Source organism: Toxotes jaculatrix, chromosome 6 (assembly GCF_017976425.1).
Source record: "Toxotes jaculatrix isolate fToxJac2 chromosome 6, fToxJac2.pri, whole genome shotgun sequence".
Classification (NCBI taxonomy): Eukaryota; Metazoa; Chordata; class Actinopteri; family Toxotidae; genus Toxotes; species Toxotes jaculatrix.
Genome location: NC_054399.1, coordinates 20,041,001 through 20,058,702, shown reverse-complemented (window position 1 = coordinate 20,058,702; position 17,702 = coordinate 20,041,001). Strand labels below are relative to the sequence as shown.

General features: G+C 39.0%; 1 protein-coding gene across 1 annotated transcript in view; it reads right to left on the bottom strand.

Moving 5' to 3' along the window:
• LOC121183380 (contactin-associated protein-like 4) overlaps nucleotides 1-17,702 on the bottom strand; it is an 88,536-nt gene that overhangs the window by 59,563 nt on the left and 11,271 nt on the right. The window contains exon 2 of the mRNA XM_041040427.1: nucleotides 13,520-13,630. Within this exon, the coding sequence (XP_040896361.1) occupies nucleotides 13,520-13,630 (111 nt within the window). The remainder of the gene's footprint in view (nucleotides 1-13,519; nucleotides 13,631-17,702) is intronic.

Below are 17,702 nucleotides of genomic sequence, written 5' to 3'. Positions count from 1 at the left end.
ACCCCCTTCTCTCATACACCTTTCAACAAAATAAACACTAATGAATTCCTGGATATTTTTTTTTCCACACTGAAAAAATAGAATATGCACCAGTTACTTATCTTGCTTATGTCCAGCTAATGTCCTAAGTTCAAGTTTCGAATTTAATCTGTTCGCACAGTCATCTTTTTAAAAACTGGACTAAATATCTATGGTATTTAAAACTGACTGCTCAGCAAAAAGCCATGCAAGCAACAGAATGGCTCGATTTGAATCAACCTCATTGAAAAGTTCTGTTCTAAATAGGAAACAAGCTGAGAAGACCAATACCCCGTCCTTCACCCTCTTCTGAACTCTGTCCTGTGACTTATCAGACACTGCATTTATAGGATGGATTTTAATTTTGGAAATACCTGAACCTGGTGCACAGGGTTTGGGCCTGGAGAAGACGAGAGGAGGAGCGAGTGGGGCCACAACGTAAACATGAAGAAAAGACAACCACTGTGTGGTTTATGTCATGCAACAGAAAGACAGACAACAGAGGGAAGCAGGGACTGAGAGACAGACAGACAGTTGTGCCTTAATGTAATAACCTTTGCAAAGATACTGCCAAAACTCATCCAGCTGCAATTTCATTTCTGCTTTGGATGCTACTGGCATCCCCTACACAAAGGAATGCGTGTTTGTTTGTGTGTGTGTGTGTGTGTGTGTGTGAGAGAGAGAGAGAGAGAGAGAGAGAGAGAGAGAGAGAGAGAGAGAGAGAGAGAGAGAGAGAGAGAGAGAGAGAGAGAGAGAGAGAGAGAGAGAGAAAAAAGAGAGAGAGAGCAGGCAGAGATATGGCAGAACCTGATTATGAAGAAACAATGGGGGTGATGGAAAAGGCTGCGACAAGATAACGACACTTTGAATACTGAGAAGGTGTGCATGTGCATGTGTGCGGGTGCATGTGTGTGTGTGTTCATGTTTAAGAAAAACTGCTGAGTCAGGCCAAAGCAAATCCTTGGTGCCTGAACAGCAGATGGAGGGATTTCTCCCCTACAGAGCGCACATGCACACAAGCACACACACACACACACACATACACAGACACACACACACACGCACGCACACACATGTATGCATGGATGATAAAACAGCCAGGCTAAAGAACACTTGAGATTGTGTTGCCAAGGTGATGTCATGCTGACACAAGGCCAAGACGAATCGATACCACAACGCCTCAGACACACAGCCAAAGTGGACACACTCCCTCATCTCATCACGTCTATTATAAAACCACTTTCAACTGAAATAGCGCGATTGCTGTTGTAACACAACCCACAGTGATCCCCATCTGCACTGTTTCACATGATGCACTGTTGCAGCGGTGCAGGACCACAGCTGGCAACATGAGTCACTTTGTTCCTGAGTGAGATATCTCAACCACCACAGAGCTTTTTTTTCAGACATTTTCAGTTGTTGCAGCATTAAAGGCTGGTGTAAAATAACTTTAATAGGGGCCCAGTCCTATTGTGTGTAGTATAAGAAACTTTTCAGTCAAAAATGTCAACTATTCTCTTTTCCGCTTCTCAAATATGAGGATTTGCTGTTTGTTTGTTGCATATGACAATAATTTTTTTGTTTTAGTATGTTTTTCAGAGCCTAACACATAATTATCAGCCTGTGCAGATAACTGTATTGATTAAAAGAAGAAGCATATCTTCTCCATCAGAAGTGTTTGAGATGAACAACTGAAAAATGTAGCTGAAACACCTCCTGTGCAATCACACCTCAGCATTACAGCCCTGAGTCTGACAGGCTGACTCTGAGATGTCCTGAAACACCCACTGTATGGAAGATGTAACATTTTTGATTGAAGTTAAAACTGATTTCACCTGGATTTTATGTTCCAAGGTATCACAAAGATATGTTTCCTGCTTCAAAAAGCCAGCGCTCACAGGGGATTTTAGTAAACGCCAACCAGAATATACAACCATCAAAACAAAGTGAAGAGAAAAACTCAGACAAAGTGCAAATGAAAGCCGCCTTGTCACAGCATCAGATATTTCTTAACTATGGCACCTTTAATTTCCCTGTGTATTTGTCTGGCAACATATCTGTCATCACATCCTATTCATCCCCACACCTACCTTCACCTGAATCTCATTCACTGATTAGTCTCCCAGTATGTACCGGCCCATTTGACCCTACTCTTTTCTCAATAACTATCTTAGCCATAGTGAGTTTGTTTTCCAGTTTCTTGCCTGCTCCGTTTTTTCACCCTCGCCCACATTTTTGGGGTTTTTGCTGCTAGCTTTTGCTTATTTTAAATCACTTGCACATTTTGATTGTCTTTGCCAGCCTACGTGTGCCTTTTTGACGGAGTACACTGCCTCCTCTGTGAGTCGAACTTTGTGAGTCGAAACCCTGGTATAATAAGCAGTTACATGACTACTGGTACTGATCAAAGAACAGCAAAGTCTGTCCATTTTCCATCCATGCAGAATTTTTTTCTGGTGTGTAATGAGCATTATATTCACAGGGGGTTAAAGTTTTAGTCTTATTATTTCTGTAACCCATTAGACCACAACATTTGTGCACTTTGTGCATTAATAAAAGGGCATTAAGTTCTGCCCAAATCCCTAGGAAATTTTATTTTGGTCATTTCACAATCTCCAAGTGAAACAAGATGTTTAGGCAGAATAAAATTTGAGGAATACGTCTTAAATTTAATTAATTCTTAGATTATAATATTATCCTCATGAAGATAGAACCTCTAGAACTTAACTCAGGTGCCTTTGGAAATGGACATAGTTTTTACTGTATAGAATCATGCTGTTTTTCATGTCACTGTGACGTTTACACAAATGTGATTTTGTTCTGTGTATTAAAGTACTATTATCTACCTAAAAACTTACAATATCTTGTCAACAACACAAATGTAAAAAAAAATGATATTTTAATATTTTGTGTCTTTGCCTATTTAAATCAGATTGATTTAAAAGTGTCTCAGCTCATCTTTTCTTTTGTTCCGGTGCTTTTCCTCCACCAGCTGTTGCAGTGCTGTGCTTCCTGCTCGTTAGTGCAGCAGCTAAAGGCCAGCAGCTTGTAAGTACCTCAGTAACAGACATCAACACGGACAGCACAACAGGAGAGAGCAGACACACTGACCTTTACTCATTACGGCTTGACTGGAGACGAAAGAAGTGAAGAACACAGACAAAGGAAAGAGGGAGAGTGTAAGAGTGACTGAGAGAGGCAGATAAACTGACATCTCCTGGACTGGAGAGGAGGAATTAGAAAGAGAGAGAGGGAAGGAGAGAAACGAAAGCAGAGAGGCAGATACCTTTGCTCATCACGAATCAGAGCAGAAAGCAGAAAGAGCCCAAATATAGGAGATGAGAGGAGAGTGTAAACATGGAAATCTGTTCGGAAAAAATTATACCCTAAATCCACCATGTTAGTCACGCATTACTTGTTTGATCACCAAAACAATCGCCTCCATCATTCATGACTGTCAGTTCTGATCCAGTAAATCTGCTTGTTTTTTTCTCCCTAACTGTCTGTAATCACACAAAAGCTTTTCTTCCCCACTAAGGAGGGTAATTGAGGTTAAAGACAGGTCAGGACTACTGCAACACCACTCTGCTGAATGTTCAAATTCATGTTACCACAATGAATTAACTAATCAGGAGATCATGACTTTTGAGGTAAACCACATCAAAAGTCAACTCGGCCAAACGCCTTGAGAAACAGCAGTGGTCCGAGGTTGCAGAAGTGGGCTGGAAGGTCATCAGTCCAGAGGAAGGGTGTGTGTGAATAATGATTCCTCACACATTTAGAAAAAAGATGTGTCCTTGAACAAGACACTTAAGCCATAACACTGAACAGCTGTTCAGTGACAAAGTACACGTCAGTTGTACCACAGGGCAGTAGATAGCTTTAGGTCAGTGCAAACATTTAAGTAAGATTATAGCATCGATATACCTACTAATTTGTTTTGCCGAATACATTTAGCAAGAAACGCAGTTCCTTCCTGTGTAACTGATGCCGTGACACCAGGTTCTCTTTGGAGTTTATCTCTGTTTACTTTGACAATGACGAATAATAAAGCAGAGCCTCTGTGTAAATGATACTGGCCTCTGCAGCTCCTCTCCTACAGAAGAACTGTCCAAAATGCAGCTTGTAGTCAAACATTCAACATGGAATCTAAAAGCACATATACAGCAAAACATGCTTAAGTGTCAAATAATAAAGCAAAATCTCCATGTAAATAAAACTGCTCCAGCTTTTTTTTTTTTTTTTTTGCAATTTAGCTGATATGGTTATTAAAAACATTTCATAATTACATTGATTAAAAAGTGCAATTCAGCTAGTATTATGGTTCGCCAAAAACTTATTTGCTGTTGTAAACTAGCAACATATAATTGTAATTTTTTGGACACAGGGACAATACTACTGTGATACAATATTTGAGATTTGGTAACAATACCAAAACAACTTTTTTTTTTTTTTTTTTTTTTTTTTTTTGGACAGTCTAAGATTTAGAGGCATGTTTTCCTACAAATCCTTTTTTTAATGAAACTAGAAACTTATCTTAATAAGTAAACAACTATGAATCTGACCATTCCAGGTTTCAGTACTTGACTATTTTTGATGCACAGTGCAACAGACACTTTTCAAGCTGTATGAAAAAATGTATTGTGGTTTGACATTAGGCCCTAAATATAAAGAATAAAGTAAACAAAACATTTCCCATTTTGAATTGAGGCCCTAATTTTAAAAGGTCTCACCAAATACAAGTTTGATGGAGACTGTGCAGCTAAAATCAATTCAAGTCTGATTAGTACATGGTTGCTCAACAGAAACTGATTTTAAAATAAACCTGGCTGAATTGCAGTATTGAGTGCTGAATATTTTATTATTGAAATGTATTCATCCAGACGCTTTTAATAAGCAAACAGTTTTTCTACTGAAAGGTCAATCTTGTGCTAATCTACAGAGGATACACACAGTGTGTGTCCATGTTCTCATTTACTCCAGTTTTCCAACATGTCTCCCAAAAAATGAGTGCATTCCTCCAAGTAAGTAAATATGTGTCACTGCTGCTAATCACGCATGGATTTATTTGGGCTCCATGAAAGCATCAAAGGGAATGTTATTTTAGATGCTTCCTCCTGGCTCACTGCTAGGATACACGCCAAGGATGTGTGGTGTCAGGGCTGGATTATGACTTTTTTATGGCGGCAGGGGTGGGAGATGGAACAGAAACTCAGATCAGTTCCCACAGCAGCCACTTCGTGCCCAATGGAAACCACAAGTGTTTTACAAGTGTCCTTGATTTATTCTGTACAAAAACAGCATCTCAGTGCCTAACAGCATTTTAAATCAAAATGAGAACCCACACTGGTGGAACCAACTGGGGGGGACCTCCATATGTCAGAGATTAGTTTAAATGTGAAGCAGATTTTGTTGAGAACCTTGTATGGATGAACATATCATTAAACCAGATATTATATCATTCACTCAAGTTTAATAAAAGAACAAAATATGATACAAGCATCAAGCTTGTAAAACTTGAAATATTCTATCTTGGGCTCTTCAACCCTTAAAGCCATGTATGTGTTAGTACATGTGCATGTGTGATACCACTCAACTGTGAAATGACAGCATTTCTGAGTGGTCTACCCTGTCCTGAACGGTTGACTGAAACATGAAGTGACTATGTAAAAATAAAATGGGTAGTAGAGGATGAGCAAAAACAACCTCAGGTTTCAGAGATTAACTCATCTACAGAGTTTTGTAAGCTATAAACCAAAGAAGTACCTGATATATTCTGCATTAGTTTTCATGGTCTGTTCTCCAGTGGGGGTTAAATATTTTCGATTTTTCACAGGGATGCTGGCAGTAGGGGTGCTGAGGGGGCTGCAGCTGTAACTGCAAGGCAAAAAAGTTTACTAAACAAATCAATATGAAACTTTTATTTTTGGAGTGTAAGTAGTCTATAAAACATGGTTGTTCCTTAAATGGTTGAAATCCAACCTCTTTATGATATGCAATTTCATTCTAGATCATTCAATGTGTTTTTTTGTGCATCTGATGCACAAACACAGAGCAGCACATAGCTAGGCGCAAAGGATCACAGATGTTAGTGACTGGTAATGGCGGGGTTAGGTATCACTACCATGCCATCACACACAAAAAAAAGTGTTTCTGATGTCTTTAATAATGATGCCAAAGCCAAACAACAACTAGAACTATCGCATGGTGGTTGTATGCCTCTGTGTGGTTGGGCCTGTTTGTAGCAGATGTAGAGGTAGAGGTTATGGGTGTTTTGTAGTGATAATGGATATGTTTGGGAAGGTTAGTGTTGGGTGTTCACAAGCAAAACTTCACAGATCACAGTGGCCTTGACCTTTGACCTCTGACCTCCAATACATATTGACTCTATCTTTGACAAGCAATGATAATATGTGCAAAGTTTGAAGAACGTCACTGTAGAGATAACACATTCTGAAGCACATTTGCATTAAGGTCACAGCGACCTTGACCTTCAACCTCCAAAGTCTACTCCGTGCATCCTTGAGTCACAGTCAACATTTGTGCAAAGTTTGAAGAAAATCCCTCAAAGGGTTCCTAAGATATCGCATTGCCAAGCAAAACGTAAACACAGCCATAGTGACTAAGACCTCAAAGCGCTCTTGAGATATCGTGCATAGAGGAATCCAGGACAGATGGACGGACGGACAACCCGAAAACATAATAAAAATCCTTACAGAGCACAGTCCACTTGGCATTGTCAGACCCCTGTCACTCCAGCAGCAGTGCTAATGTCAATGCTACCCCTCACTAAATTAAAGTGGGTTGCACCACACAAAATGAGCTCAGAGATTTGTTACTAAACATTTACACCAACTGGCCTAATTAGCCTAATATACAGTATGACCTCCTTTAGCCCTAGAGTAAAGGAGGTAATCTGAAATCTTGTCGACTCCGACACTTCATCAAATTGTTATGCTAATAACACTAGAATATAATGACCAAATGAAGTGAGTTAGGCTAGTTTAATTAGACAAACTCTTAAACAGATTTACCTATGTCTTTATATATGAATAAAGCAGTCATACTTGTTTTTACTAAGGATTGGGAGTTCAGTTTAATATTTGGTTCAGGTGTCTCTAACTTTTATTTTCGGAAGTTCAATTACAATTTGTGATACTACAGTGACTTCCTGTTACACAGCTGATCGCTTTTGATTGTAGAACAATACATTTTCCAGCAACATTACTATAAAATCTTTACTTGCTAAGAAATTTCTTACTAATTTTTACTATACAACCATATTTTAATAAATCACTAGTTTGAAACTGTAGTAAGAACTTAGGCAGGACTTCACACACAAATAGCTTGTGCAATCCAATCCTAATAACCAAAGCCAATGTTCTGTAAATACTGGCGGCTGGACAGTAGAGAGACACTTCAAGCCATCATTAAGCTTCTGTAACATCATACCAACAACTAGACCAGTCACTGGTGTTAGAATTTATATCAGTCTTTGTTTTTCTTAGAAAGACAGTAAAAGAACCAAAGAAACAAAACCTTCACCATATTAGTATCGACTGGCAAACTGAAGCTGACACAACTCTTGTCAGGGCAATGGCTTTACCGAAGGGAGCAGATGTGTGCATGAAATAAATGCAAAATTTGGTTAGCAGTGAAGCACTGCTGTTCCACCCAGTAACTTGGTGAGGGAAAGGTGAAGGTACAAAGGGAACAGGAAGACAAAAACAGGACAGATGGGGAAAAAGGACATAACAGGAGGAAAAAAAATCATCAAACTCGGCAAGTCTCAAAGAGAGGCAGTAAGACACCGACTGCCAGGCAGAGAGACAGACAGTATCACCAGGTCAAGATTTGAAAAAATGCATCTGTGTGGGCTTGAGGGAATATGAAAGCGTTCTAAGAAGATTTGAGTTGGAGAGTCATAGAGTTACAGTTTATTTTAGGTGGAGCTTAAGGTGTTTTTTAAATGACAACCTGTGAGATAATGTGCAGCTATAAAAAAAATGACTCAACAACTCAAGCCAAAAGTCATATTAACATTCTCAAAGATGGGTAGTAATAAATCAAAACAGGAAATACTGAAAGGAGCAGTTTTTACCAAGGTCATCCAGATTACTGAAGAATGTATGTGTGTGTATGTGTGTGTTAAGTAATGTCCATTACAAAGACCAACAGTTACATAGGGCAGTGAAACCAGTTTTAGGCGTCTTAGCCAACTGTATCAGAGTAAAATTAGGACTGGACTCTGGAGATCGCGAATTCAAACCTTTTGGAAAAGACTAGGAAAGGATCATGGTCATGGTCAAAAGACACCAAGGAAATCAGGTTTACTATTAGTACAATACGAGATATAAACTGAAGTCTCCTGTTTCAAAGTTTAGCCAACCTAAATGTTTTGAAATAATTTAACTTTTTAATTATTTTCCTTTGCCTTCCCTTATTCTCTTGTTCGATGTTTTCAGTTTTTTTTGTCTTACTGTAAAGCACTGTAAGCTGCCTTTTTATATTTGTAAAGTACCATATAAATAAAGTTGATTATCATGTATTTTATAAATGTGACTGAACATAGGTAAAGCAGATATCCAGTCCACAGATAAATAACACTAGTAAATAGGCTGGGTAGCCACACCATAAAGATCTGTGCTTTGTCGGGAGCTGTCATGGATTAACGACTTGGGCTATTTTCAGTAAACCGAGAGAGGGATGTAGAAGCAATATGAAAAGAAAGCAAAGGTGAGAAGCTTTCAGCTGCATTTTGTCAAGGAATCAAGACAATATTTACCCAGATAATTAGATTTATGGAGAGAGTGACTACCTCAGATTAAGAGGATTTAAGTGCAGGATATGTGGAATTTAACCAGATGAGGTGCATTATATGGCATTAAATGGGCGCCTAAAGAGGCAGAGTTGGTACATAAACATCACACATTGATCAGTACCTGATTCTATGGTTCCCTTGACGTAGGTAATGCTAATGTTTAATCCCCTTTTCAAGTCTAAATCACCACTTTCAGAAAATGATTGCAAGGGACTGATGGAGTGTTCCAAGCCTATTTCAGAATAATTACAGTGCTTCTAATGGGCAATTATCAGTATGGCCCACTGAAAAACAGAGACCGTTTAGATGTTAAATACTGCCATTAACATTTGCCTATAAATGTTAAATGCTCTCATTAACATTTGGCTATAAGATAGAATTAAGTTATCTCAATGTTTTCCTAGCAGCCCAAAAGGGACTAAGTTAAAATTATTATTACAACAGACCACAGTCTACAAGAAACACAACAAGACAGTGCCAGGGAATAGTATAAAAAGGAAGTAATAAATGATGAAAAGAAAGAGGAAAGGTCATACTCAAGATAGAAGGGAGAAATTTTTAAGACAAAAAAAAAAAAGTCAAAAGTTTTGGGGATATGAGAATGTGCAAGGGGCAGGATTAGGGACAGAAGTAGGGACAGTTAACCACCTAACAACTTCTGCTTTGTCATATCCAGTCACCAGACTACTAGGGCTTTTCATCCTCGCTTGATGTCAGACTGTGCGCTATCAAGCTTCTATTGAGATCTGTGTGCGAGCTGTAACAAACACAGCACACCGTGTCACACAGGCCACTACAGAATTCAACCACTCTTTTCTATATTTCTGCATGGGTAAATTTACACATAAATATGCAGACAGTAGTGGGTCTAATCAACCCTGTGGGGAATAACCACTACTTTTATTTTGCTGCATATCAGTGACAACACAATCAGGGATTATGTTGAGTGACTTAGTTGGATAATGGCTCACCAAATGTAGATTCTGACCCCCAACTTTTCGAGTGTCTTGGAACACACACAGCAAATCACAAGATAGATTGTGAGGACTGGTAGATTTTGCCCATAACAATGGCAGAACTATGACTATTTCCAGTGCTGCAGTCCTGTTTTGGGTGTCATCTTGCTTATTCCCACACGAGTGCTCATATTGATCAAACTCCTTAAAGTATAATTTTCAACTTAAGTGCAAGATGAAAGTCCTTCATTTTTACTCCTACTCACAAATAATAAAAACTATTTATCAAACGTTTCTGCCTTAAAACTGCTCTTAAATTTAAGAGACCTCCAGAGGTCTCTTAAGTTGGAGTAGATCAGTAGAGTGGATAAAAATACGTTGCCTAGTTGGAGAAAAAAAAAAGATGCTACTGAAGACCTTATACTGAAGGTTTGCAGAGGCACTGTTCAGCTTCTGTAAAGAGCGCCTGCTGCTAATCTATTATGCTGTGTTCATAGCCTGTGCCTTTTGTGCTTGAAAACCAGGTTGCCATTTTACAGGAGATTTTTAGCATGGCTAGCCTCATTATTTTGTATTTTAAGGATTGACATAGTTAAGACAATGAGGATGTGACTGCTGTGCTGAGGACAGGACAGAGGCCATCAAACCGATCCTACTTGATGTTATGAATTCACTTTTTTAAAATTCCTGTCCTCAACACCATACTCCATCAATTCTGATGAAATTTTGGGTGTGATAAGTTTAATCTTCTCTTATTGACTTGGTGGCTCAGAATGCCGATTAAACTCATGTGGGGCAACAATGGAAGCTTTTTTTTATTCTTCTTACAAGCTGCTTTTAATAGGATGCAATTACTGTAGTATACAGTTGCTCAGCTTGGACTGGTCTTACTTCTCTCCAGCAGGGTAGTTTACATCAGCAAGCTCTTATTTCCTGTGCTGATGACGACTGTTGCCATCAGCTTTGAGCTTATGTCTCGTTGGCCTCTGGACCACAGTCGTCTGCTTGAGGGCCCTTGCTGAATTCTGTGTCAAGGCCCCTGTCTCTGGCCTCTCCCTGATCTTTTTTGGACTTCAACAGGATATAGGGAGGACTGACTGTCAGTGCCAAGGCATTTCCCAATTTAATTAATTGTCCACTTTGCACCAGTGCAGGGCCACTGCTTCCTCCCATTGCTGTTGGCCCCATTCATGATGCAGTCATGCAGCAGTATGTATACAGAACACTTTAAGTGGAGGCAGCACCCTGATGCCTAAATGGGATTAACTGGCCACCATGTGTGAACAGTCTTCCAGTGCCAGCCCCCATATGGGCTGGCCAGTCAAGATGGGACTAACTGGCAGCAGCAAGGGCCAAGGAGGCATGTGGGAGTTTTGTAACCTCGACATCCCAGCTGGCAACTTGGCCTCTGATAAAGATTTTTTTTGAGTTTGTTGTAATTACTTTGTGATGGACAGGACATTTTGACTAGCACTGTTCTTTAGTTTTACTTTTCCCAGTCAGTGATGCCTTCTCCTGGTAAATACTAGGTGGACAAGAGTCACTGATGCAGAATTCTGAGAAAATCAGATGCAAAACAAAAGGATGCTTTTTCTGTAGTTTCTCTATACATCATACATATTTGACACATAATGCAGATCCTTTCTGGTTTCTAAGAAAATCCTTTCTGGCCTTTCCTGACTGAATTAATACACTGCACAAAGACACACTATATGCTCATAATACTGCATATGCTAAAGCCTGCAGGAAATGGCCCAGCTCTGTGACTGGCTTTGTGTTTTAGCAGTGCTTACAAAGCCAAGAAATGAGGACAACAATTTCTATCTCATATTAATTTCCCACAATGTGATGGAATGTGTTTACAGGAAAAAAAAACTGCACAGCCTTCACAATCAAACTCACCCAGAAAACAGCATTCAGCCGGCTTATCTTCAATTTGTCTCAGAGTTGGTCAAATTATTCTTACAGTAGGAGCAAAAGAGAAAGAAATCCCAGACTCCCTGATGATTCTCTGCTCTGGCACCACAGTCAGCAACTGAGCTCTGTAAAATGGAGAAATCTGCAAACCTCCAAAACAACCCATGATAGCCCTTCATAAAGCCCTGCATCAGCATCCAGTAGAGAGCTCCCTCTTGAATTTTTATTGTGGTTAGTGAATCACAACTCAGATTTATGCCCCAACTGAGGGCAGATGGCCCTGTGGAGAGTTTTTGATGTATAGTCTAATATAATTCCAATGCATTTCTGTACATAGTAACCGCTGTCCTATCTGTCTACCTACCAACATACTTATCTTTTCTGTCTCTGTCTCCCTCTTCCTATCCCCAGCAACCAAATAGGTATATCTCAGACTATGTGAACCCAGCCGAGGTTTCCCTTTGATGTTTTGTGCTCAGCCTCCTGTAGAGAGGCAAAGACTCTTTCCTTCACTAAGAAGAAAATGCACCACTGCTGCCCACAGAACAGGAGACTCAGTAAAAAGTGGGAGATACTCTACAGTCAAGGGACATCAGTTGTTCTATGGTTCAATTCTTGGTCTGTTCCCAACATTTCACTGGCCTGAAGCTGCTTCTTGACAGCTCATGCCAACAACTGACCAAGTGCCTAAAATTTAAAGCTGCACAAGAAAAAAACTTTTTATGGATAGTCTGCTTTCAAACACAACTATGGAAAATGGAAAAGGTCACTGCTGTAAGGGAAAAGGGTAGAGGAGGGAGTTAACCAGAGAGCTTGACCTAAAAGAAATCTCTTCTATTTTGCCCTTTTGCACAAATAGTTCCAGGAAATATGACACCATCCATGTTTGTGTTTCCACCACTTCTTAAGAACTATGTAGATTAAAGAAACACAATTTTCAGCTGTTCATAAGTTTAACGCTATCTTAGTAATAATGCAAGTGTTACTAAGCACTAAGTTTTACACATCACTACATTGAAACGAGAGGCACCACACAAACTGGCTACTACTCAGAGATGAGGTGTTACCAAATATTTACACCTACTAATTGCCATGTGCAACTTAAAGTAATGTTCTGTCGGTTAGCATGCTACTAATGTTAGGATGCTATTGGATTTTCGGCACAACAGTTTTTAAATTTGCATGATTGAAGTCACCAGCGATGATGAAAAATTTGACAGGATGTGGTGTTTGTTGATCTCTGATGCTGCTTGTACTGATGCTGCTGTACTGTTCTTGCACTAGACTGCTACAGTAACGGTGAACTCCCTCGAAATACACTATGGTCACTTCATTACTATAAACTCCACCAGCGGAGAACAGTCTTTGGACACAACCACAGCATTTATGCACCTTTCCTACTCAAGTTTACACATTACTTGAGTCTTTAATATAGGGGACATCCATTTTTGACATTACTAAAAAGTCTCTAACCTTTAATTAATAATTATATATATATATATATATATATATATATATATATATATATATATATATATATATATATGATGGGAGCAGTCTAGGCAATGGATTCTAGGTAATAAAGTCACTAAAAATCAGAAAGTTAAAACATTTGGGTGTCCCTGTGTGAAAAGTTCAGAATAAATGAAGCCTAGTCATGCACCACAGTCAATACATGGACCAGAACGCCAATCAGCTATTACCTATGACAATGTTCTAGGTATAAATCTGTCTTGAAATGTGCTGTCATTGCAAGTTGTGAAACATTTAAGGTGATAATGGTACAAAAAAAGTGATGATTCCTCACCTTCTCTCCTGTTGACCTTAGCAAAGACTGGTCCGTGGCTGCTTGACAGCTGGGAGGAGCTTCTAAAGGATGATGATGGCAAACTGGACACCAGTGGGCTGTCACATGCCTCTGTTCACAAAGCAAAGAAGACAAGGATAAGGATAAGTTTCAGAATCTTGTGCATTTTATGGAACCTAAACACAAGTATGTGATAGTGTGATGTCTTGCTGCAATGTTGGTGAAAAGCAGACTGAAGAAAATATGGATATTTTCTTCTAATTAAAAGGTTAAACTTGAAGTTTTCTTGAATTGACTGTAGTTTGGGATGGGTAACAGGAGCAGTTGAAGGAAAAAGTGAGCTTAGCTCCAGAGGAAAAGGAAACAGACATGTCAGTGGAGACCCTTTCATACCTCAAACACCTTAATGTTTATGAACGTCTAGGACAAGAAATGAAATTCTAAGTTGAGGAGTTGAGGAGTTCTGAATCAGTGACTCCTGAACAGCAAATATCTTTAAAAGGATATCACTGTTGCACTGTATTAAAGGATTTTAGTACATATCTTGAGCTTATAGCAGACTTTGATATATGTACACCCATTACTGTGATGCATCAATACCATGACAACGGTCCTTATGCTGGGGACCTGTAGAAACAGAGCATTATGGTCACAGTGTTCAGTATTTTCCTGTTTTATACTTATTACAGGGATGTACTAGAATCAGAGTTAAATATATAAACAAATTACTTAATGAGGTTTTAAAGGAAAACACTCTGCCAACAAGTATTTTTCTGTTTAGCCACATTCTTATAGTATACTATAGCTGATGTATCCGCAAAACAATACTGCATTTTCATCCAAAAAACTATTACAAACAAGAACAAGTGCCGTACAGTTGCATTAGGTGACACGCATAACCCTTCAAGATCATGGCTTGGCTTTTAAAAAAAGGAACATAAAGTTATTATGTACACTTGTTGGTTGTATACATTTGTAGTTACTGGCTCACTGTTTCCTAAATGCAACATCATCAGATGATAAATGTTTCATAAGATGATTTGTCCAAGACCTGAATCTAACTTTAGATTTGAGACTTCACTCTTAATATGTCCACATTGCTATGTCCAGACTAAATCTGAGTTTTTCCACAGAGCTTTTCCAAAACAGCCAGTATGCACATCTTAAAAACACCTTTTCTGTCATCACTCTGTTTAAATGCTGATACAGCCAGTGATATAGCACTTATTACGCTTATATGGTTATGTTTAGGCAGTCACAGCAGTTAAGGTTTGGGAGGCTGCAAGCCAGAGACTGTACAAACACAAAAGCATTAAGTGTCCTTCGCAATTGTGTTTTTTTCACTCTAACTTTCAAATACATTTTTCTTTCAATGACACACAGACCACACAGAGAATCACACAAAGACATTTGATAATTGAAAAACTACAAAAATACAGAATGGGATATTGAACATGATTACTGGGTTTCCACCTGTCCAGCAGAAGACCCCAACTGAAGATCTGTGTCAGCCAGCAACTGTGTTACTGAAAGCAAGAAATTGAATTGAGAGCTGCTGTTCTCCCTGTGACAAAAGCAGTTCACAAACAGAAGCTGTGACCAAATCAGAGGGAAGCACTAACCAAATTACCTGATTAACTAATTACAAAATGTCTGGCGGTTTATAAATCTGTAAGTGTAGTTTAAAACCTACTTTTTCAATTTATGTTTTCCACCACTGAGAAGTCAACAAGTTCAGATTATTCACAATCACAAAGCTTCAGCTGAGATTACTTTGTCAACACTACTGTACTTCATTTCAAGCACAGAGGGATTTTCATTACCTGAGACAATAAACCACAGACTGTTGACAGTTTTGGATAGCCTGTCATATTCACCTAGGTCTAACTCTGTCTAACTCCTCTCCTCTCTGCTGTAGGCAATTCAGGTCATTTACAGCAACTTCAAATGAGAATCTGAAGGAAACTCTTGGTTTGAAACTGTGGTACTGCACAATAATATTTTTGTTATCATCTCTCACTAAATACTCTTCTGTTCACCCCTGATGTGTCTTTTAATGACATTCATATGTAGGTGCTAAAATGGGGCTACTGATGATGAAAGATCACACATGATATTCCCATATCTAAAAAGGCAAAGTGCATTTCCTATTTCTGTAAAATGCAGTGTGTGCAGTGAGTCCTACCCTGCTTACTTACCATTGCTACAAGCCTGTAAAGATTTCCATTTTTGCATTTCTCCTAGTTAACAGTGATAATGAATAAAGATTTACCACAGCAAGCAGATTCTATTGCTATTGCTAGGTAGCTAATTGCTAGGTAGCTATTGCTAGGTAGCTAATTAAGCTAACATTAGCGCCATGAGACGGTTAAAAACAGCCTCCTGCTCAACTTTTAAATCTTTCCATCTGTTTTAAAACAACAGCCACCTAAAAAGGTATAAAATACATTATGCACAGATGCATATTGTGCTAAGAGAATGAGCGTAAATGAAACGAAAATAAAAAGCACTGTTCATGTTGGCAGAGCAGAACAGAGCCAGTTAGCCTTAGTATTATAAGAATGATAAGGAAAAATATAAGATTAGACTTGTTATTTCAGTCTAACATAATGTTTGGATGCTGAATGTACTTGCAAAACTAGTACAGATGTTTTATGGTATGTATTTTTAAATAAAATGCTTTTAATTTTACAAGAAAAAGGAAAGCAACAAATGCTAAACTAATGCTAAAAAAACAGCACTCTTCAAAGTCTTCAAATGCATGACATCCCTGTACAATTCACCTCAACATGTGGAGAAGTCCAAAGCTTGACAGGTCTGCTGTGTCCAGATATGGCTGCTCAAACAACTTCTATCTTTAGAGATGATAAGCTCACAAAATTTTATCCAACAAGACGCTTCTGAGTCGGTGTGACTTCTTTTAATGGACTATATGCATCTCAGAGCACTAAATACAAAAATGCATCAAACCTAAATTTTTCCACCCCAGTTCTGTCTAAAGAAAGAAACCTGTGAAGATACTGGTGAATTCCAATGCCATCCTAATGCTATAGAGTTGAATTTGTTTACAGAGGTGAAATGAGCTCTGCAAAACCTCAGAGAATAATGTGTTGTGAGAGCATGGCCTTGGTCAAAACTGCAGAGGTGTTTGAACAGGTGAGGCTGATTTTCCTCTGACGAGCTGTGACATGTGACTGTGTTGGGGGGGAGGGGTGGTGCACAAATACAGAAAGCTCAGGCTTGTATTGCCAGCCACTGACCAGGACACACATGGCTACACGTAATAACCTAAACTAACTCAACCTTTTTTAAACCTAACACTTCTAAGTGAGTGTACTGTAGATAGGTGTGTTGTTGTTTTGTTTTTGTTTTTTTTGGGATATACAGTAATACAAGCACATATGCTCTCAACACAGAACCAAGAGCTACATGTACAAGACTGTATTATAATTAATGCTGTGCTATAATTCAGTATTATCACAAACCATTTAACACCTAAAGATCTCAACTTCACACCCTAAAGACACTAATGTCCCTAAAGAGTAAGAGCACCAACTGAGCAGGGGGTCAAAGATCCACTTGCTGTTGAATGCTTACTTGGGCCTCATCCCAAAAGCCTTGTGAATAGCCAAGTAAGTGAACCCTCAGTTAAGCATTTTTCTCACAATTCATTATTATCAGATACCAAGAGCAGATTTTAGTTAGAAATGCCTCTCCTCTCTATTTCCTTGCCTCAGTGACAACAATGTGGTTGGTTTGTTTTGGGCATGAGGCACATGCCTATAACACACCAGAGAGAGTGAGAGACAAAAACAGAGACAAAAAGGCCATCCACCTGCAGAATATCATCCGGTTTATTATTTCACTGAAATAACTTTGTGCCCAGAGAGACAATAACAGATCCAGAGTCGCTGAATACTGATGAGTACCATCCGGCACTTCAAAATCTGAAGGTAAAAGAGTTCAGCAGAGTATAAATGTCCCAGACAGTCAGAGTCAACTTGTTGATCAGTCTCCCTCCCTCACAGTAAGCAGGGTAATGAAGCACTGCAATACTTGTTTGTGCTCCAGCACTAACAGCCATTGCAGAGTGGAAAACATCTGTGCTTGTTTTCTGTGTGTCTTTACAAACTTCTCACCCTGTACCAAAGAGGTGCCTGTAGACGAAGGTTTATCTGCTTTA